The sequence below is a fragment of the Populus nigra genome, chromosome 9 (genome assembly GCF_951802175.1).
Source record: "Populus nigra chromosome 9, ddPopNigr1.1, whole genome shotgun sequence".
Taxonomy (NCBI): Eukaryota; Viridiplantae; Streptophyta; class Magnoliopsida; order Malpighiales; family Salicaceae; genus Populus; species Populus nigra.
Genome location: NC_084860.1, coordinates 4,062,164 through 4,084,348, shown reverse-complemented (window position 1 = coordinate 4,084,348; position 22,185 = coordinate 4,062,164). Strand labels below are relative to the sequence as shown.

The following is a 22,185-nucleotide window of genomic DNA, read 5'->3' as shown; positions in this document are numbered from 1 at the left end:
AGGTCAGGATGAATTTTTCTTTTGTAATATTATTAATCCTGACTAACATATTAATCTAAAAAACTCACAAAACTTATAACTCAGATTATGAATTCTATTAATCTAACAATGTTTTTGTTTCTTATACTATTTTCTAATAATATGATAACAAAAATACATACTTGAAAAATTAAACACCAATCAAATATTAGGATGTTCGTTTGAGATTATTGTAACCTTATATATAGCAAACCAATTTAAAATTAATGAAATATTGAATGATAAAATTGATAAAGAAAAAAAGAATTCAATAGGAAAAAAAATAAAAGATGAAATTTTAAAGAAAAATAAAATTATTTGGCATTATTATTAACTCTGACCCAACAAATCAACCTTAAAACCTCCTAACTTGACTTCTTACCTCACTTGAGTTTTAAATTTACCTACATAGGAGTTGATTTTATGTGATTTAATTGACTTGACAGATCCAAAAATAACTCGAACTACAAGTAAAACCATGGTTTGACTTTAAAATAAACTAAAGATGACATCTTTTTTAAATAAAAATTGTTTTTTATTTAATAATATGATAACAAAAATAAAAGCTTATAAAAATTAAATATCAATCAAATATTAGAATATTTATTTAAAATTGTAATAATCTTATAAAAAATAAACAAAAATAAATTATGATAATTAATTCAAAATTAATAAAATATTAAAGAATAAAATTAAACAAAAAAATAAATTAAAAGTTAATTTTAAAAAAAAATAAAAATATTCAAAAAAAATAACTTTAGTATTTACCGTGAACTTTTCTACCACTCTAAGCAGAAATAACATTTATCTAAAACTTGTTTTGAAAAAAAAAAAACTTTTAGCCAATTTGTTTTTCCATGTTAAAAATGTTTTTTTAAAAAATTGATTTTTTAATTATTTTTATTTATTTATTTATTTAAATTATTTCAATATACTAATATTAAAAATAAATTTTAAAATAAAAAAAAATAAAAAAATAACCGCAACTCCAAAGTGATACTAAACGGGTCTTGCTATTAAAAAATCTCAACTGGATTGTTATTTTTAAGATATCTGGAGTTTGAACTTAAATGTTCACTAGTTTTTTTTTTTTTTTTTGTCGAATGATCTCACCAACCCGACGTCAATTCAACGACATAAATGTTTTTTTACAAGGTTCCAAAATGTTCAATCTTTGAAAGTAAATGAAGGAGACAATAAATCTCTTGGAACACCGGATCAAAGTTTATCAACAAAAACGGTGGCCATGCCGTGAGATCCTTTACTAAAACTTTGCCCGCTTAGCCCGATCTCAGAGAGGATCCAAATTCGGGTCTGGTACAATACCGAATACCCAACAACCACACCTATAAATACCACCCTAATCTCCACCTCAGTCTACAGTCTTCACCTTTCTCAAATCGCCACCGACTATGGAGCCGTCTCGCGCTCCTAAATCATCTCCATTTCACAAAAACTCTACTTCCCGCAGATTCCCAATCACTCCCTTCCTCATTTCCCTCGCCTTTCTTCTCCTTACAACCTCGGCAACCTCTGCACCAACAATAAATTCCTTTAATTTCCTTGAATATTACGCCGAACACTGCAACAACGTAGTCCCTGAATCACCAATCACAGGTACTCTCATAAACAATGCTTCTTTCTTTGAAGACAAAATCAAAATCCTTAATTTTGATGTCGCATACTGTACTGGTGGCTCACAAATCATACCCAAAAAAAGGGACTCTGATTCGGCTCCGAGTGTCCTCTCTTTTAAGCCAAAAAAATTCGATCTTCAGCAAACTGCGAACCCTTATGTGGTTTCCCTTCGAGGGTCTCTTAAATTTCGCTTTCCTGCTCGGTTTGATTGGAGTAATGTGACACGGGATCGCAGGAATTCGAAGAGAATCCGGTACCGCCCACCGAGAATTCCAGTCAGGTCGAGGTATCTACTGTTTGAGCTATATGGGTTCTGGTCAATGAATACAGGGAAGCTGTGTATGGTGGGATCTGGTTCAGGTAACAGTGGTGTAAGTTCTTTAAATGCTGCTTTTAAGGCTAATTATCCTGTGGGTATTAGTGACTTTAGTGGCTTGATTAATGGGGTTTTGGAAAGTTTGGATTTTCAGGATAGTTTTGGTTATTTTGAGCAGGTTTCGATTTTGGGCATTCCTCATTTTGGTGAATACAAGTATACATTGGTAGATAAAGAGAATGTGGATGTGGGTTTTAGTGGAACTTATGATAGTGTCGGGGAGAGAGAGAATTTGCCTATCGAATCGGTCGATAGAAGTATGTGTTTAAATGAAATGTATAGGCATGCTAGGATATTGGAATTGGAGTATGGGAGTGATTGTAGTGGTGATAATGGTGGTAAATGTAATCCTCTTAGTGGGAGTTCTGGGGTTTTGCCGAAGATTATGACGATTCAGGGAATTAGATGTGACCATGAGCGTGGGCGTGAAGCTCGGGTTTTGATTGGGTTTTCAGATTCTGCCGTTGTTAATGTTTATGGACCTTATGGCTCTGAAAGAGTTTTTGATCCTTATACAACGCTAATTGGCGAGGGGGTCTGGGATGAGAAGAGGAATAGACTATTTGTGGTTGCATGTCGTGTCTTGAATTTTGATGATTCATCAGCTAATGCTACTGTTGGTGATTGCTCGATTCAATTGACCTTGCGGTTCCCCAGAACCTTGACAATTAGAGATCAGAGTGTTGTAGTGGGGCAAATTTATAGCAACAAAACTGTGAATGACACGAGCTACTTTCCTGGAATTGGGTTTCATGGTTCTGAGTTTCGGACAAGGCGACTTCGAGGTCTGGCTTATGAGTATACTATGCTTGACAAGGTGCATAAATCTTGTGCAGAAAAGAAGTCCATGAAAGGTAAAGGAAAGACATACCCACATGGTTATTCATCTGACATGCGGTTTGATATGTTAGTGAGAAATGGAAAAGGACACGTAGCACAGGGCTTTTCAACCCCATTGTTTGTGGGTTATCAGCTGTTTGAACCATATCCAATGACCAACAACTACAGTGGTCATCTAAATATTAGCTACAAGATGTTGTTCACGGGTATGCTTCCATCAAATGACTCTGGCACAATTTCAGCTGAAGGAACGTACGATGATGAGAACGGGGTTCTATGCATGATAGGTTGTCGGCATTTGATATCACGTTTGGGAAATTCAATGAAAAATGATTCAACTGACTGTGAGATTCTTGTCAATGTCCAGTTTTCTCCACTGAATGGAAAGGGTCAGGGTAACATCAAAGGAACCATTGAAAGTGTAAGGAAAAACTCAGACCCTCTTCACTTTGAGAAGCTTGAGATATCTTCAAACTCGATTTATAGGCACCAAGCTGCGGAATCCATTTGGAGAATGGATATGGAAATAACCATGGTTTTGATTTCTAATACTCTTGCTTGTATCCTTATGGGTTTGCAGCTCTATCATGTGAAAAGGCATCCTGATGTGCTACCCTTCATTTCTTTTATGATGCTTCTTGTTCTTACTCTGGGTCATATGATACCTCTATTGTTAAATTTTGAAGCCTTGTTTTTGTCAAACCGTAACCAACAAAATGTTTTTCTTGAGAGTGGTGGATGGCTTGAAGTCAATGAAGTAGCAGTAAGGGTGGTAAAGATGGTAGCCTTTCTTTTGATATTCCGGCTTCTCCAACTCACTTGGTCTGCTAGGCCGAGCGATGGAAGCAACAAAAACGTGTGGATTTCTGAGAAAAGAGTTCTTTATTTGTCTTTACCGATGTACATTGTTGGTGGACTCATTGCATGGTATGTGCATCACTGGAAAAACACTTCTAGGAGCCCACACCTGCTACAAGGTCATAAGGTTTACCAACAACATTATCCCTGGACAGATCTTAAATCATATGCTGGTTTGGTTCTGGATGGTTTCTTACTCCCACAGATAATGTTTAACTTATTCTTGAACTCTAGTGAAAAAGCTCTTGCCCCTTCGTTTTATGCTGGGACAACTGTTATTCGTTTGCTGCCTCATGCATATGACCTTTACAGGGCTCACAGTTCCGCATGGTACCTTGATTTGTCATACTTGTATGCAAATCACACATATGATTTTTATTCTACTGCATGGGACATCATAATCCCTTTGTGTGGCCTGTTGTTTGCTATCCTCATTTACTTACAGCAGCAATTTGGTGGTCGTTGCTTTCTTCCAAAGAGATTTAGAGGGGGTCCTGCATATGAAAAGGTTCCCATAGTTAGCAACGAGGAACTGCAAGAGATAACAACTCATTGAAGATTTTGTGACACTGAATGACTGCTTTGATGCATGAAAACAACTGAGGTAAAGTTCTGCTAAATACTCTGATTGTCTTGGTTATCTTACAAGTTCGTGATTATGGAATTTGATCACTTTATTTGTTTGGTGATTTAGAGTATCTGAGCCTGGTATCAAGATCCACCATAGCACTTTTTCCTGAGATTATCACATCTATTCTTGGAAATTGAGTTCTTGGTCATCTAGCTTTTTTTTAAAACAGCAAATGCCAACACTGATATCTGGATTTTTTTTAAGCTGCTTGCATGTTTGTGTTTTTGCTTTGTTCTTCAACAGCATCATGGAGCAAATTAAACTTCATATTTGCATCATATTACATGTGTATATGTTTGCGTGCACTCTATCAATCTTTGTTTTCTTTCAAGGGATAAATGTCCACCATGTGTCGTGCTCCATAAAATTTTGATGCGGAAAGTGAATGGTTGGTGGTTATCTTATTACCTGCACATGAGCTAATTAGGAGAATATTTAATTGCCATTTCTTTGATTCGCTGCAGACTGCAGGCACATTAACATTCTTTAAATTTGATATTGCAGCCAATAAAGCTTATAATTATAATTTGATCTTCAGAAGTCATAGTCTGTTCTGATCATGGTGATTTGAATTTAGTTACTAGGGGACAACTGGAGAAGGTCATAATATCAGTCACATGGAAATCTCAGAAAGCAGATTCAGAAGACGGGGGCAAGCTGTGGACTGGAGACTACCTTCTTCATCTACCTGTTCCATGGAACTTCTTCCTTTGCATCTCAAGAATGCTTTTCAAGTCAGTATTTGCTGTAAATGAACCAACAAAGCGTTGCCTCAAGTCTTAGTTATCCATAGGAACAACTGATTTTTTTTCGTCATCTATGAAGCATCATTCGATACTTGATGTATATTGAACTTAATCTGTGAAGGCTTTGATACTTACAGAGAAATGGTGTAGATAATTTAAACTAAACATGGTTCTTCCTCCCAGCTCCAATTTTATTTTTTTTTCTCTTGTGAGCATTACATCATGTTGTCTAAAAGAGCTGCCATATCTCTTCTATCCTCAGAAAGCAACTGAAGGACTTAATAACTTGGACTGCTGGGAGAAGTTTTATGGTGTTCTGAGTGAAATTTCTGAAATTGAATCATTAAATGGTTTAACATTATTTTACTCAATTAATTGTGCCACCCTTTAAAAACCTTATTTGTAAATCTCAAGTACAATAATGCAAATTAAATATAAAACCACCATTTTTGATGAATCTAGTGAAGATTTAATGGTTAGGTTGGATTTGATAGATTAGCCCTAACTCATCTTTTACCTGTGTTTTCTTCACAATTTCAGAATTTCATCCGTGTAATCCAGTTTTTAACTGTAGTTTTTTTCAAGTCAAATATTATTTGGCTGTGAGTTAGACTAATCATCAGGAGTTTTTTTTAAAATAAAATAAAATATGGATTGTATACATGAGAAATTGAAAAATTATTAAGAGTGATGAAATTGGGAAATTTTTACAAACACAAGGGCGGAACAATACGTTATGCTATAAGAGTTCCTGCTGCGAAAAAAACAATTGCCTACATGAACTCGATGAGACTGCTGTTCAAATTTGACCCCTTCTCACATTTCAAGTTTAGGCTGGTGGAGTTTGGCTATGGCATCAACAGGGGATAACGAGAGCAGGTCATATCATTTATGCTAAACAATGAATTTAGCCCCTGCTTCTAAGAGTTCTTATCTCTGAATATGAACCCTAAAGTATCACTTTTTTTATGCCTTGATCATGAAGATTCAATAACACAAACAATGCAGCTCTTAGCTCAGCCTAAGCAAACACTCGAGTATTTCAAAGCCAATATTCTAAATGTTTTACGTTCTGCTGAGCAATTACCTTATACTTAAAGCAATTCAATCAATATTCGATGCTCACAAGTGCAACAGAATAACTAGCAATGGACATGGAATTCAAGAGAATTACTGGCAATATACTTGGCACTACTCCTAACAAGCTAGCACTGGAGCTTACCATATCAACAATATTTACGAAGTCATGAAAAGAATAAATGCGCGGCTGGATCAAAATTCCTGTGAATCATTTCTATTTATTTTGTACAAGCAGAAAGATCTTGAAATGAGTCGAATGCAACAACATGATCTGATATGGCAGCAGCAGATGAAGTTGACAGTGGTAAAGATCAGGTAGCAGCAGCATAGAATAAAACCAACTCCTTGGTCTGTGGGAAAGGAGTCCGCCACCTTGTCTACTTATGTTCTCTAGTCCAACCTAGAAACCTGAGATGTAACAAAATCTTTGTTAATTTCATATAAGAATAGCAACAATCAACCAGGCAGAGAGAAAAAACGAATTGCATAGATGCATAATTGTCATAAAGCATGGCAGTACTTATGTGCACAATTTATAGAGCTCGCATTGCACAATCCAGTGAGCAGTTGTGAGGAATCTCCAACTTCATTTTACACAGCTGCAATAAGCATTCTTTTGACAATAAAAAATTTGTTTGCATCATTCAAAATTAAATAAAAAATTTGTTTGAGGCAATGTCATAGATTGAATCAAATAGGTAAGTCCGAGAATTCATTAATTTTTCAATATGCAATTCTGGCAGTAACTCTCAGGATCACACGCAATTCTCAAAAAAAATTGCACATTAAATGTGAAAAAGCACTGGCAGCAGACAAAGCACAGGTGCCAAAAGCAAGTTGCTGTTTTGGAACCAGCAAACATATGAAGGATGCAGTATGTGATGTTCTTATGATTCATGCAAGAATTGGCAGTAAGAGATTACAAGTCATGTTCTGTGAGCACGAAAAGCAAGAAAGCAACAAAAATAGGCTCTTCCCAAATCTGCTTTGGGAAACATTTACGTTAGGACAGGTAGGATCCAGCATCAATCAGAGTAATAGCACATACAGAATGACCAAGGTTTTCAAGTCTGAATACAATTTACCCTTTGATGGCTTGATAATTATGACAGTTTTGGCATTCCAGGAAGCTGTGGGTGTCAGCTTGGGATTAACTGAATGACAGTCCATCTTAAGCAGCCTGTTTCTTGGCTCACCTAGGACATTTTTCGGTCAAACTAGAGATTCACTCTAATAAAATTCCCACTTGGGATACTCATAACTTAAACAAACCAAGATTTCCCTCAGGATGTCTCAAGCTGATATGAGTTCCATCAAGTAAAGTAGATTAGTAGACTGCACAAGAAAAGCCCAGCTTAAGGCTACTGATTAGCTCAACTTTTTGTAACACAACTCTTTATATCCAAACATACAGGGGGTGAAAGTGAATGCTCTTATAGGGAACGGTACAGAGAAATAGCTGACATTGAATATAACCAAAAAATGTCATTCAGCAGGATATTCATGACAGAACCAATAATTGAATCTCCGTTGAAGATCAGCAAAGTGCCCCATGGATTCTTCACAAAAAAAAAAAAACCTCACGTTTTCAAGGGAAAAAAAGAGCAATAATTGAAAAAAAAATCTTTATGGTTTAAACTTCAACAGTAAAGATTAACTTAAGAATACATGAAACACAAAATTAATCCAACTCAATCACAATATTCACTTAAATGGACATACGACCAATGAGAAATAGCAATATGGAGAACTCCAGAAGTCCATGAAATGTTCGAGATAGAAGAAATCACCTCAAGTTATATATCAGTTAGACTTCTTTCCAGTGAGGATTCGAGATATTTGGAGTCCTCGGCTGAATGCCTCGTTAAATAGGATCCTTGTCTGCATTGACTGGAATCCAGGCAACCAAGACAGCAATGCAACAGGAGCCATAACAATTACCCCAAACAGCAAATCATACAGCCGAGCCAAGGACACCACAGTATCCCACACAACAGTGGACTCCAGAAACGGTCTCAGTACCTGGGCAATGCAAATAAAGCCCCACCCTGTTGGGATGAATGCCAAAAGGCTACTCACAAGATCAAGAACTGTCAAATTAGTGAATTTCAGCATTAAAACAACCACAAGTACTATAAGCACGATGACTATAAGCTGTGCTAGACGATATTTGATGTGCTCCTTGGCTGCAAATTTGTCGCTGGCATAAGCAATGATCACATAAATCCCAACCGCCACAACCATATATGTCCAAGATATCAAGTAAACGACTATGCTGGTGCTTCCACCAGAAATGTCAAGATGATATACAACACCATATTGGAAGAAGAAAAAACGAAGATCTAAAATAATCTCCAGTAGCTTCCCCCAAAGACCAGTTGTTCTCAGATGGCTCTGTTCTTCATACCACCATGTTTCCCAGCTTTGTTCTGCTTTTGTGAACACCCCACCACTATACCATATCCAATTGTTAAAACCTCCAAAGTCATATACAGTCTTTAGCCAGTCAAAACCAGAAGGATTGAACACGAAGGGGGCCATTATCCATGAAATCACAAGGAACCAGCTAGATATAGTCATGGCAATGTAAACAAAAGTATTCCGAGCCAATGGGCTGTTGGCAGCATAAACTGTTAGAATGACTCCAAGTTCAACTGCCTTCACAAAATGGCTTCGTGCATAGAGTCTATAGTTCTCAGCAAAGCTCTTGTGCTGCACCACAAAACCACGACCCGTTGCTCGGTATTTGGCACCCCCATGAAGAAGAGTCCGACCAAAGAAATGGGAACGAGTTCCCATGGAGAAAGTGTAAAAAAGTGAGGCTAGCTGCAACTGCATGGTCAGAAAGTCCCACAATGCCGGAAGAAATCCATGCTCAAGTGTGTTCTCTACGATCATTGGGAGGGCAGTGAAGAGTCCTAGCTGGATAATGAACTGCTGGTTCAGAATTGTGCCAAGAGCCTTGTTGTTGCTGCTATGGTTCAGCGCATATTTCTCAACACCACTGAGAGCAAGATAAAGGCGACCCCATAAGAATGTGTAAACAGTCAGGACCACCATCATCGTGTTGAAGTAGAACCCAACAGTTGAGTAGTAAAAAGAAAGCATCCGGAAGAAATCCAATCTGTGGCCCAACCGGTATACATCCCTGCTCAAAACCTGCTCACCATTGCCGCTTGCAACCTTTGCCTCAAACATTGAAATCTGATTCAAGCCAACATCCCTTCCCTTACCTACCTGTATATACTCATGGTGTGTCACATTGCCACCTCGAAGCGTGCAATTGAAGCCAGCAAATATATCTTCACTGATATTGATAACTTTGGAAGCCTTGCTGATTCCACCCCTAGGCAAGAACCAAAATCTATCAAACACATCGGGGTGACCGTAATGCATTCGCACCTTCAAAGGGTTTGCAAGAACACGCTGCCCCAGGGTCACAAAACTTGTTTCCTGAGCAGACATGAACCAAGCAAGTGAGGACACTGAACCAGTGAAGATATTCTCACGGACTCCTAAAATGGTTGGTCTCCTGATACCATAAAAGGCTTTAAATTCCTCCAGCAAATTCCGCATCTTCAGTGCCTCTTCAAAGTAATTATCCTGGTTCATGTCAATGGTCTGGACTGCATCACCACGAGTAAAGATTATAGCATGGTTCTGATTTTCAGGCTTCCCTTCTCCAATCTTTATGGAACCAGGTAATCTGATCCGATAAATCTCCACTTCCCTCTGCAGCTGCTGATCATACTTCACAAGAACTGAATAATACTCCACTCCATCTCTCCCCAACTTAACCTCATCAACATAAGCTACTCGAAGGGCCTCATTATTTTTCATGAGATATAGAATCTCTTCAGCACGGTGGTCTGGCTTTGCCTTTTGCTGTCCATACAACTGGCAGGCGACTACATATGTAAATTTCATCAGAGCACTACCATACTCATGCCCTTTAAACAAAAGACTGACGTTGCTGCTAGCTTTGGTCAGTTTAGGTGCGGAGGGTGGCTTGATTGAGTTAAGACCATCCAAACCACGATTGTTTCTCGATGAGTGATGAGAAGCAAGTTCTTGTGTGCCCATCCTTATATCCATCTCAGATGCCGAATCTAAATAGGAAAGTGTCTTAAGTGCTCGATAATAATACATCATCCCCCTCACAGTGCGGGATAGTGTCTGGCCTCTGTGCGAAGCCCAAAGTCGGAGATCCCTAGACCTCTTCTCCCAGATTTCGTTCTCATTCTCCATTCCCTCTCTGCGCATGCGCTCCATAAAATTATTCCACTCATCTTCATAGATTTTCTGCAGATAAAAGATTATGGAAATGCCATCTTCATTGGGGGTTCGAATGTCTTGTTTGCCAAAGCACACATCTTCCTCATAGTAAGGCGTCAGAACACTGAAAGCCATCATTTTCTCGACATTGGGAGCATGGGGCATGTTCATGAACACTGAGTTGCTAAAGAAGGCCATACGTCGCCTTGCCTCGATATTCTTTGGGACATCATGCATTGAGTCTCTAGAAGTAAGAACTGTGTGCAAACGACGTACCTGCCTATTGAAGAATTCATCCTCAGCATCAGGAAACTCAATAGCATTCTCAAAGAGCAACCCTTCACCAGAAGCTGGACCATGAGGGGCCAAACCATCTTGTTTCAATTGCAGAGTGTTCCTCTTACTTTTTGGAAATTCTCGAACATAAATCTCATACAAAGCCTGAAATATATTCACTGCTTTGCTAAGATCTTTCCATGGTCTCATCAGAAGCTCAACAAGTGATATTAATTTTGAAAGAATATCTTCTAGAAGATTCATCTTGTAAGACTCGGTGAACTTCTCGATATGTATTTTCTCATCTATTTCTTGAAAAATTTTTGCAACAATAGAATTCTCTTCTGTGCCCCGTTTAACAACCATAAGAAGCAAATACTTGATGCTATCATATGCTTCAATTATAGCGCACCGTCTATACTCACTTTGACTTGCCTTCAACCAAATCCACCTATCAGGTGCATCTGCCAGCTCTTTTGCCTGGTTCAGGGCAAGCAACAACTCATTGCTGAGCAAGATGCATGGCCAGCGAATAACCCTAATACTCCAACAATTAGGTGGCAGTTCTAAGAGTTCAAATTCCCGATCACTGATGAGATCTTCTTCCCGAAATGTTGTCACAATCTCATTCCATATCAAGGCAAATCTAGTTGCCTCCACTTGGCTTGATTCAATCTTTCTGTAAGGCTGGCCAAGTCCATATCTTAGCTTTAATCTGTGGATTGCATCACGGAGCTTCTTCACCAGTGTCATCTTAGGACTTAGCAACTGTTCTTCAGGCATGAGATTAAATTGCATAGCACTAGCAAAGAACTGAAACCTAAGCCTAAGCTGTTCAACATTCCTAATCTCACCCAAGTGAGAAAACAACCCAATTGCTGCACCAACAAATGAAGAGAAAATAGCATACCAGATTTGCAAATCCATTAAATAAATTAGAACAACAGGCAGCCACAACAGCACAACTGCGATTCTGTTACTGCTACTGAAAAACTCATGCCAATTGTAAGACACCTTCCCGAGATTCAAAAGAGCCTGCGTTGGGGCAACCAGGGGCTTGATTTGAAGGAAATAGCTGAACACAAATTTCGAAGCCAATACTGCAATCCAAAACAGTGTATAACTGATATTGTTAAGAAGCCCTTCCCGCAGTCCACGTCCCACGAAAATCCGAGTGTGAAACCACCAAGTGAACACATACAAAATACTCCAATCCAATTCTTCAAGGGCATTCCTAATCCAAGGAAGAACAAAAAACAACAATGCCAGCAACTCAGGGATAACAAACACAAAGGCAGCCTCAAGAAATGTCACAATTCTCCTGTCTGCCTCGGAAGACCAAAACCCAGCAGAATTCTTTGCACTCCAAATCCTCCCATAAAAGACTCCAAACACCACGGTCCACGTCAAAGCAGCTATACTTTTCAACCCCATCCTCAACCCTAACAACAATGTTTCCCTCGAAACCAGGCTATACTGCGTCCCTGCATCAAGCACCGACTGCACAAATCTAAGCCCAGACCAGGTAATAAAACAAGTCAACAACTCCACCTGAACATCTCGCTTCTCCAACGCCTGCCACGGATATTCAGTCCTCTCCCAAGCAACAATCAGACTAGCTTGAAAATACAAAATCAACAGAACCCAAAGCTTATCGAAACTCCTAAACACATTCCAAAATGACCTTTGCTCCACAAAACCTGTCTTCCCTACTCTCCTAATCTTCTCAACATCAGCGAAAAAATTACATGAGAAATCGATAGGCCATTTTAACTTCCTAAAACACCTCCTACTCCAAAAAAACTCATTTATATCATCATAATTCCTCCAAGCCGAATGTGGCTTACTCCCATTTCGACTACTCTCAACCTCAGTCTTAATAGTCTTATAAAATGGCATAACAATACTCTTCAAAAACGCACAATCACCAGAAATTGAAGGCAAAAAAGCCCTGCCCGTATTAGGGTCAGGCCAATCATCAAGAACTTTATTCAATTCCATTGCTATATGATGATAAATATAACAAACACACTCCGGCACGAAGCGCAGATTTGCAGATTCTCCCCAAACAAGGAGAAAAAGCCCAACATAAAGCAATTCACGGCGAAGACTATTGTCATTCGTAGCTTTCGGTAGGATCACCTCCGACTTACGCCTCAAATAAGAGCACCAAGAAGAGTAGTTTCCCAACAATTTCTTCCGAAACCGGCGGACAACGGCGGGGTCGAGAGCGTCAGGGACAGGCGGCGGCTTTTCAAGCCGCATTTGGGAGTTTGCTAAGTGAAGAACTAGGTGTTCTCTCTGGTTCCTAACGCTGTCGTTCTGAAACCCAAAGAAGACACCAAGCCAGTCCATCAAGTCCCAGTGCGGGTCCCATGTTACATACGGCGGTTTACGGAGGTCGCCGACTGTGCGGAGGGCAGAGGCAGCTGCTCGGACCTCCGGATACCGGAGAGAAGGGTGGTCCGTGAGTAGGTCGTGGATTGGGATTATGTTGTAGACTGACGGTTCTGGTGGTGGTGGTGGTTGAGGTCGCGCGTGGAGATCACTCCGAACGCGCGTGGGATAAGGCCGCTGCCCTACGTTCATGGTAAGGAACAGGTTGGCTGAGTTGGTTCAGTCTACAAATGCCTGTGGTGTAGCCGCTGCTGACTTCATCTCAGCTTGGTTTTCTTATGGTAAGGAAGAAGAGGAGAGCGAAGTCTAAGGAGAGAGAGAAAGCTGGTTGTTTTCCTTTTCTTTTCTTTTCTGGTTAAGCACTGTTTTAAGGAGGAGAAAAGAAAGCTGCAAGCGCTGCACCAGTTTTTGGCTTCGGATAACACAAGAAGAGAAATTTTCAAAAGTTGAAGTGAAAGTGGAGACCACGGCTTTCTGTTTTTGTTGAGGTTTTCAGATCCTTTCAAATAAGTCCCTAGAGTTTTAAATCATACAATTATAGTCCTTACCGTACACCAATCGTCTAATTTGATCCTTAATCATCATATTTATTCCATGACTAACTTTTTCAAACTGCTTGTTTTACTCTAGTAAGATAGTGGGCATTGCAGCCCAGCCAAATGTAATGAGCTTTTGCCCTGTAGAGAAAGAGGGACAAAATGGATGTTGGATGGTAAAATTGAAATACTTATAGTTTTTGTGTACTGATTTCGAGTATAGAGAAAAGTATGGGAACTGATACGTGGCTAAGGCTACCTGAAAATGTTGTGATGTTAGAGCACGCGCTATTAAAGAAGTGACGTGCACGGAGCAATCAGTGAGGTACTGAGAGGGGGGAATCATGTGGGAGCCCACCAGTCAAGGACTTGCCATGACGGGATTTTCTAGGAATTAAAAAAGGAGAAAAGAGAAAGGACGAGAAAATAATGCATGGGGGATATTCTTTAATCCTTTTTACTTATAATAATAGAGATGGAAAACATGCTGATCTGGCTGGTTTTGATTGGATAGATCTAATGTGAAGCTGAAAAAATAGACGTTACGGGGGAATGTCTCGGATTTATTGATTGTGGTTTCTTTAATTTAATTTAATTTTGTGGTGGGGCCTTTCGTCTGAGCTGTAACGGAAGTGCAAATTGGAAACGGGCTTTCATTTCTCTTGATAAGATCATCAAGCAAGGCTAATGGCCGAGGGAAAAGTTTGAGATAACTACATATCAGTCCTCGATGTTTATGTATGATTTCAATTGAGGTCTTATTGTTTAGGATTCAAATCTAGTAACCTTTTTTTCTTAAAAAAATAAATCGCATTTATACCCTTCAACTTTTCAATTTTTTTTCAATTTTGTTTTTGCCTAAAAAGTGATTAAAGTGTATTTGGTATTGCGGTAGTTGTTGTGGTTGTGGTTTGAAAAAAGTTATTTCATAAAAAGTACTTTTAGTTGAGGTTGATTTGAAAAAATAAGTGTTTGGTTAAAACTGTGGTTGAAATTGAGGTTGAAAAAAAAATAGTTTAATGTGTTTGGTTAAGAATGCTTTTGAAATTGAAGTTATAAAATAATTATATATATATATATATATATATATATAGTTTTTAATTAAAATATTATATATTTAACTACTATAATTACATTATGAAATGAATAATACTTAATATAAAATATTTTTTATTGTTCTATTAAACTATCTACAATTTCATCACCTATGAAATACATCCGACAAAGACTACAGTTGCATTGGTTTCGTAAGTACGCAACAACATCAGGTAAAATATTATCAGAAATAAAATTGGGATTGCGATCAAATTCTATAAATATTATATCATCAAACGATCTCCTTCTAATTTATATAATGTTATTGAATAATATGAAACACTAGTTTTTTGAATAAAATACAATTAAAAATAAATATTTTTTTTACTGGATCAGACCTGGTTCAATGTATTTTTATAGCTTTGAACCAGGTCTGATCTTCACTGTTCACGTGAACAGTAGAGAGCGAATTAAAATTCACTGTTCACTTAAGTGAACAGTGAAGAGTTTACTCTCCTGTGAAGAAGAACGCAGGCAAGAGCTGCGGAGAAAAATGCAGGAGAAGCTGATAAAACTTGCTTCTCATAAACTGAGTTTCGACCTCAGTTTTTAGGTAGGATCTATGTGAAAAAAGGGTGGTTTACAATAACCGAACACTGATTTTTAATATTTGCTTTCAACCACTGCCGCTGCCGCATTACCAAACGAGGTCTCAACATCACGTGGGTGCGTCGTACAAAGTTCTTTGTTTTTGTTTTTGCCATCATGGACTTTTGGTTGTTGGGCGCTACCCAACAAGACATTTCTGTGCGTCATACTTACAGAAGCTGTCAGCTCGAGCTTGATGACAGTGCACTCGCGTGTGGGTGGGCTCAAATGTGAAGAAGGCATTTGTGGTCATATTAATTTTGTATTTTAAAAAAAAAATTTATTGATTTTGTATTTTAAAAATTGACCACAAATGCCTTCTTCACATTTGAGCCCCCACGGGAGATTTTTATTTTAAATTAATATTTTTATTTTAGTATATTTATATTAATGTATTAATATTAAAAATAATTTTTTAAAAATAAAAAAAATATTATTTTAATATATTTCTAAATAAAAAAATATTTTTAAAAATAATCGCTATTATATTATTAAATAAGCTTCAAAATAAATGGCAATGTTGTTTTATTAACGTTGCGGACAAATCTTGGTGAAATAGCTCCATTTAGGGGTGATTATTTTCGGTTTGATTTTTATTAAAAAATTAACCAAACTAATTTTTTTTAAAAAACCAAAAACAAACTAAAGCAGGTTTAAACTGACCAGTTTTGGTTCGGTTATTTTAGAACAAAAATAGGTTTGGCTCGGTTTTTTCCAGTTTGGCTTAATTTTTTTGATTTGACTCTGTTTTTTCCCTGTTTTTTTCTATTTGGGTTCAGTTTTTTCAGTTTCAGGCTTATAAAATCAAAATCGAACCGAACCGATAGGTTTTTTCAAAATTTTAATTAGTTTTTGTTCACAGTTCGGTTTTTTTTGTTATTTTTTTCTAATTTAATTGATTTTTTGGTTTTTTTCTCACCCCTAACTGCATCATGTTTTGGAGCTAGAAAGTGTTCACTACATATACCATGTTATGTTTTTAAAATTAATGTATCTTGTTTTGTATAAAATTTATAAGTTACGATTAAAGACTTAGATCCCATTAAACTCTAGTCTAGCTATATAAATATTACATAAAGTCTTCTTTGTTGTATCTTTTATCAACACCCTGAGCGGAGTGAGTTTTTTGATAAAATTTAAAATTTTTTTATTTTTTTATTAATTTCAAATTAATATATTTTTAGTGTTTTCAAATTATTTTGATATGCTGATATCAAAAATGATTTTTAAAAAATAAAAAAATATCATTCACATATATTTTAACATAAAAAATTATTTGAAAAGCAACCACAACCACACTGCTAAATAAACTCTAATCATATAAAATAGACAGAGCAGAAACGATTCTCTCCAGAAGTACACGCAAAAAAAAAAAAAAAAAAAAAAAAACCTTTACCACTTCGTAAGGGAGTTTTCGTTCTTTTAAAAAGATATATGGGTTTGCGTGCAGAAGGGTTTACATGCAATGCAATGGTGGGCTCCATCTCCATTTTCACATTATTTTTTAAGTGAGATATTTATTACTCGAACTTGCAAGGTAATGTTTGGAAACATGATTAAACTGTGTTTTTAAAAATTTTGAAATTTTATTAAAATTTAATATGATTTGTATGTTTTGAATTGTTTTGATGTATTAATATTAAAAATAATTTTTAAAAAATAAAAAATATTATTAACATATATTTTAACACAAAAATTATTTAAAAAAAACTAGTAATTATTTTACCGCACAAACTCTAAATCCCTTCGTTGCATGTGAGTCTGATCCATTTAAACATAAGAGTCGATAGTTCACTTGTATTATGTTTAAACACTTTACTTTTTGTATTAAGAGTTGATTATGATAAACCATATGAAATTAGTTAGTTTTTAACTCATATTTAGAATTAATTTTAATTTAAAATTCTGAATTTTTTAAAGTAACGAGAATGAAAAAAAAAATGTAAGAAATAATTATATGTGCGAGATTATATGGGATTTCCTTCATTGATAGAATCGGGAAAATGTGGAAATGAATGAAAATTTTAATTTGAAATGAACTACCCGAAAGATGATTGTTTTAATTGAATAAGTCAAATGGATTATTATTGGCTAATTTAAATTATTAGATAAATGCTTGAAAATAAAAATTTATTTGGTAATAAATATAAAAAGAAAATATGATATGTTTATTGATACATGAGAACTTCTGGAACCGTGCTGTAGCAAGGAGGCACTCAAAAATCATGACTGCGTATAGGTGTTCTACACCTTAACATTTTTCTTTTTTGTAATATTATTGTTATAATGTTTTAGATATGTTATGTTATTTTATATTTAATTTGTAAAATATATAGTGGAAGAAAGTAATTTTTTAATGAAGGGATTAATACCCAAAATTAATTCTGATGATGAGATTAATATCCTATAAGAAACAGTAGCATTAATTTCAATAAAGGAATTAGCACCTAATAAGAAACAGTGAAATAAATTCCGATGAAATTAAAATTAATGCCCGATAAAAAAAAACGGTAAAATAAGTTCAATTTGCCGATTCCACTTACTTGCTTGCCTTTTTTTTTTTTTAATGATTTGAACTTGGAGAGAGTTGTCAGGATTCTCGTTATGTACTGGCTTTGTTTTCTAGCTGCCCTCGTCCACTCCTTGATGAGTTCTTGTGAATTTAACAGCAAAATATTCAAAGAAACTCAATAATACACATGTTTTCCGTTAAAAAACTACTTATATGACCCGCGCGATACTACAAGTTTATTTTTTTTTGTATAAAAAATAAATATAAAAAATTAAAATCTAAAAATATTAGATCTTTCTTTAAAGTTATATCGAGAGTTTTAGGTTTGACTGCAACGCCTAACCCAAAAATAATATTAATAATAACATTAAACTTGCATGATCTAAGTTTAAGTGAGTTTGACTACAACACCAGAACTAATAGTCTTGGATGTGGGTCTGGCTGCAAGGTCGTGTTATAAAAGTGTGATAATTAAATAAATTAATAAAAATAAAAACAAAAAAAACCAACAGGAAAAAAAATTAACGAAGAAAAAGAAAAAAAAAACCAACAGGAAAAAAAAACTAATGAAGAAAAAGAAAAAAATCTGAATTAACTAGATTAACCTTTCAACACAGGTTAACCCGTCAAACCTGAGATTCACATCATGAAAGTTTAATAACTAAATAGAAAAAAAAATTGATGGGTTAACTTGGTTAAACCGTCAAGCCAGGTTAACCCGTCAAGCCCGGAATACGTGTCATGAAAGTCTGATAATTAAATAGAAAGAAATTTAACATTAACAAACTAAACTAAATGAAAAAAATTAATTAAAAAGAAAAAAGTTAAAAAAAATTCATGGTTAACCCGCCAAACTCGAAATCCGTGTCATTAAAATCTGATATCTAAATAAAAAAATAACATTAACAAACTTAAATTAAAAAAATTATTAAAAAAAAACACAAAAAAAAATTAAATAAAAACGACAAAAAAAACAAAAAAAAGACAGCTATATTTTAGTATATATTATTATAATTATAATTATAATATATAAGTACAGGCGAGGAGAAAACTACAGTGCTTTTCCCAGGCCTTTTAGAGTATTACTTAATGGGTCTACTGTGAAATAGTACAAGTTCGAGTTGTTGAGCATGAAAAGTTTTTTTTAAAATTAATATGAATATTCGGATTAATTTTATATATATATATATATATATATATATATATATATATATATATATATATATATATATATATATAGTTTAACGTAGGTGTCTGGATCAGCTTGCGCGTACCTCTACTAATTTCACGGGCCTTGAAGTTAACGACCATATAAACCTCCAATGACCATCATATGAGCAACTATAAGGCTCGAATCTGAAATCACAAATTTATATATATATTAATTAATTTTAAATGTTCTAAAATTAATAATTATTTAAATTTTTAGTGACTGTACAATTTATATAACTTAAATGAATAATTTTTAAAAAATAAATTTAAAATATAATAAGTTAAAGTACACCTCTTCGATTGCATCAAAGTATTCTTGAATGCGAAGAAGATTGAACTAACTTGCGTGTCAATGTGTACTTTTATGCAGCAGTAGATTCTATAAAAACGCAGCAACTTGCTGTCAAGAAGATAAGTCGGCCACCCATCATCTTTATCGTCTTTATGAGACATCTGTGACATGCTCGCGTAATCGCTGATAGTCTTTTTTTTAATAATGTTGAATTCATCACGCTAAGATTTGTTTTGATAGTGTCATAATAAGAGTTAAAATCATAGTTTCTATGCCTATAGATTCTCTTTTTTATTTCTTTTTTTCTCGCTCATCTTTTTTCTAGCCTGTCCATGTCTAACTGAACAGGATCATGACTGAGAATGAACAATCGATGCCCTTCATATTTGTTTCTGCTTCTCCCAATCACAAAATGATGAGACTCCTGTTGACCAATTGAATCTTGATGCGTCTCCAAGTCCATTTCGAAAGGTACATCAAGGCATCACAAAATGATATTTATTTCATATTTGATTAAAAGATGCAAAAGGGAGCCTTCACCAGTAATCCAGACAAGAACATGAGCCGACCTTGAAGTGATGGAAGCGAAGCTTATCACGGACAATAATCTCTCTACTGGAGATAGCTGAAATAAATTTAATGGCCAAATGACAATCTTCACACATTCGAAGGTTCTTCACTATCCTGATAGGAGTTCCATGGCTCGTTTTCAATAACCCAAATGCTATTGCGAGCTTCTCACTATGGTATCTAAGTGCATATTCTCTCTCCTCCTCTTCCAATTCATGCATCACTGAATCAGATACTGGCACGTAACCCGCTTCTCTACACTTCCACATCAACTCATCTAGATAATGATAAATCGCGTTTGTCTCAGAGTGAGACTTGTCCCCCATGCTAAACAAGTAAGTTTTTTGATCCACTTCTATTGTACTATAGCCAACTTGTTTCTTCAAACATTTTCGATTCATATTGTTTCTGACTATTTCCACCTGGTCCATTCTACCTGCCAAAGCATATATATTTGAGAGTATCACGTAATGAGCTGGATTTTCTGGTTCGGCAGCTAAGAGATGCTCAGCAACTTGTGCTCCAAGGTCAAAATTCTTATGCATCTTGCAAGCTCCAAGCATCGCCGTCAAAATAGCAGGTGCTGGGTTTTCAGGAATCTCTTCTTTGATAAAATTGTATGCTTCATCGAGAAGTCCTGCACGACCAAGCATATCCACCAAGCAAACATGATGCTCCACCCCAGGCACCAAGTGATAATCTTCTCTTATGCTTGCAAACAACCGGCGCCCTTCATTCACTAACCCTGCATGAGCACATGCTGACAAAACAGCAACAAATGTAATACTATTAGGAAATAATCCATTTCTTCTCATTTCATGAAACAATTCAACTGCTTGGCTACCATAACCATTTGTTCCATACCCAGAAATCATTGCCGTCCAAGCCACTACATTCCTTTCCTTCATCGAATCAAAAACATCTCTCGCTTTACTCACATTCCCACACCTTATATACATATTAATCAACGAAGTACCAAGCACCACATTCAAATCTAAGCCATTACCAACAATATACTCATGCACCCAACACCCTAAACTAAATGCACCCAAGTGAGCACAAGCGGATAAAACACTCACAAATGTGGCCGAATCCGGTTCAACACCCGTTTCCTTCATTCGATCAAACAACCCAATTGCCTCTTTAGCAAACCCGTTTTGCTCATACCCAGAAATCATTGAATTCCATGCCACAATACTTCTCTCAAGTATTTTATCAAACACTTTCCTCGCATTAATCAAATCACCACACTTCCCGTAAAGAGCCACCAAAGCAGCTTGAACATACACATCCAATCCAAACCCGTGAACCAAAACATGCCCATGAACAACCCTACCATGTTTCAGAGCCGATAAATCAGCACAAGATTTAATCACACTCGTAAAAGTATAATTTGAAGGTGAAACATTAGAAAGGACCATGCGGCTATAGAAGTAAAGGGAATAAATTGAGAAGTTGTGGGATTTGGAGGTGGATTTGATAAGGGAAGTGAAGAGGAAAGAATCTGGATTTGGGACAGCGAGAAAGATTTGGCGCGTGTAGCTAATGGAGCCAGCAGCGCAAGCTAAATTGAGAAGCTTAGTAAGAAGAGATCGGCTGCGACCATAGCCAGAGACTATAATGTGGGCGTGGACTTGGTGGAGAAGATAGAGACGTGGTCCAGCTTGGAGAAGGAAATTGTAGGCCGGAGAATGTGGGAGTTTGTGGTGTTGTTTGGTCTCCATGAAAGTATGCCATGAATCTGCTGCTGTCCTGTTTTTATGCTATTTTGGCGGGTGAGGAAACGTTTTTTTAAACATCCTCAAAACTGCCATTAAACAATCTTTTTATTTTTTTAGTATTAATTTTATTTTTAAACTTTCATGATTTTTTAATTAAAAAAATATATCTAATTCTAAGATATTTTATTTATGTTTTTATATAAATTATACTTTTTCTTTTTTTAAAAAAAAAACCAGCATCATTGTATAGAAAATTTAACATTTACTTTAAGTAATCTTACTAAAAATATGTAATTGCGAAATTAAATTGTTTAAAATTAATATAAAAATAATTTGGATGCAGGACTGATATTATTTTAATAGTATACAATATATTTGAGGTTTATCCAATTTGAAATCTTATATATGATATACTAGTGTTTAAATAAAAAAAAAATTTAAGAGTTAGAATGACATAAAAAATAATGTGTATTGTTGCCAAAAGTTATAAAAAATATAAAGAATTTATTACTTGATAAAATAAC

The 22,185-nt window shown here is 35.8% G+C and overlaps 3 protein-coding genes and 1 non-coding gene across 6 annotated transcripts; 1 reads left to right on the top strand and 3 right to left on the bottom strand.

The window, feature by feature from the left end:
• The first annotated feature begins 1,194 nt into the window (after window positions 1–1,194).
• On the top strand, window positions 1,195–5,289 carry LOC133703410 (uncharacterized). 2 transcript variants are annotated; one of them, XM_062127896.1, is made up of 2 exons: window positions 1,195–4,334; window positions 4,866–5,289. In XM_062127896.1, exon 1 carries the CDS (start codon window positions 1,431–1,433, stop codon window positions 4,284–4,286), a length of 2,856 nt encoding a protein of 951 aa, XP_061983880.1. In that variant the 5' UTR covers window positions 1,195–1,430; the 3' UTR covers window positions 4,287–4,334; window positions 4,866–5,289. The 2 variants fall into 2 exon arrangements, with proteins under 2 accessions (XP_061983880.1, XP_061983879.1); XM_062127895.1 differs by having other exon boundaries at window positions 1,197–4,334; window positions 4,939–5,289.
• Window positions 5,290–6,236: 947 nt separating this feature from the next.
• On the bottom strand, window positions 6,237–13,589 carry LOC133703442 (callose synthase 11-like). Of its 2 annotated transcripts, none has more exons than XM_062127955.1 (2): window positions 7,978–13,589; window positions 6,237–6,595 (listed from the first exon to the last, which is right to left on the bottom strand). In XM_062127955.1, exon 1 carries the CDS (start codon window positions 13,325–13,327, stop codon window positions 7,991–7,993), a length of 5,337 nt encoding a protein of 1,778 aa, XP_061983939.1. In that variant the 5' UTR covers window positions 13,328–13,589; the 3' UTR covers window positions 6,237–6,595; window positions 7,978–7,990. The 2 variants fall into 2 exon arrangements, with proteins under 2 accessions (XP_061983939.1, XP_061983940.1); XM_062127956.1 differs by lacking the exon at window positions 6,237–6,595 and adding an exon at window positions 6,632–6,786.
• On the bottom strand, window positions 10,271–10,350 carry LOC133703998 (small nucleolar RNA J33). Its single transcript, XR_009843966.1, has one exon. It is a non-coding gene; the product is annotated as a small nucleolar RNA J33 (small nucleolar RNA).
• A 6,208-nt stretch (window positions 13,590–19,797) lies between the features above and the next one.
• Window positions 19,798–21,705, bottom strand: LOC133703272 (pentatricopeptide repeat-containing protein At2g33760-like). The gene has a single exon (XM_062127735.1). The coding sequence runs from the start codon at window positions 21,662–21,664 to the stop codon at window positions 19,907–19,909; it is 1,758 nt and encodes a 585-aa protein (XP_061983719.1). The 5' UTR covers window positions 21,665–21,705; the 3' UTR covers window positions 19,798–19,906.
• Window positions 21,706–22,185: the final 480 nt, after the last annotated feature.

What these genes read in the sequence shown, in the direction of transcription:
- LOC133703410 (XM_062127896.1), top strand. Translation starts at nt 1,431, where the DNA reads ATGGAGCCGTCTCGCGCTCCTAAATCATCTCCATTTCACAAAAACTCT.
- LOC133703442 (XM_062127955.1), bottom strand. Translation starts at nt 13,327, where the DNA reads ATGAACGTAGGGCAGCGGCCTTATCCCACGCGCGTTCGGAGTGATCTC.
- LOC133703272 (XM_062127735.1), bottom strand. Translation starts at nt 21,664, where the DNA reads ATGGAGACCAAACAACACCACAAACTCCCACATTCTCCGGCCTACAAT.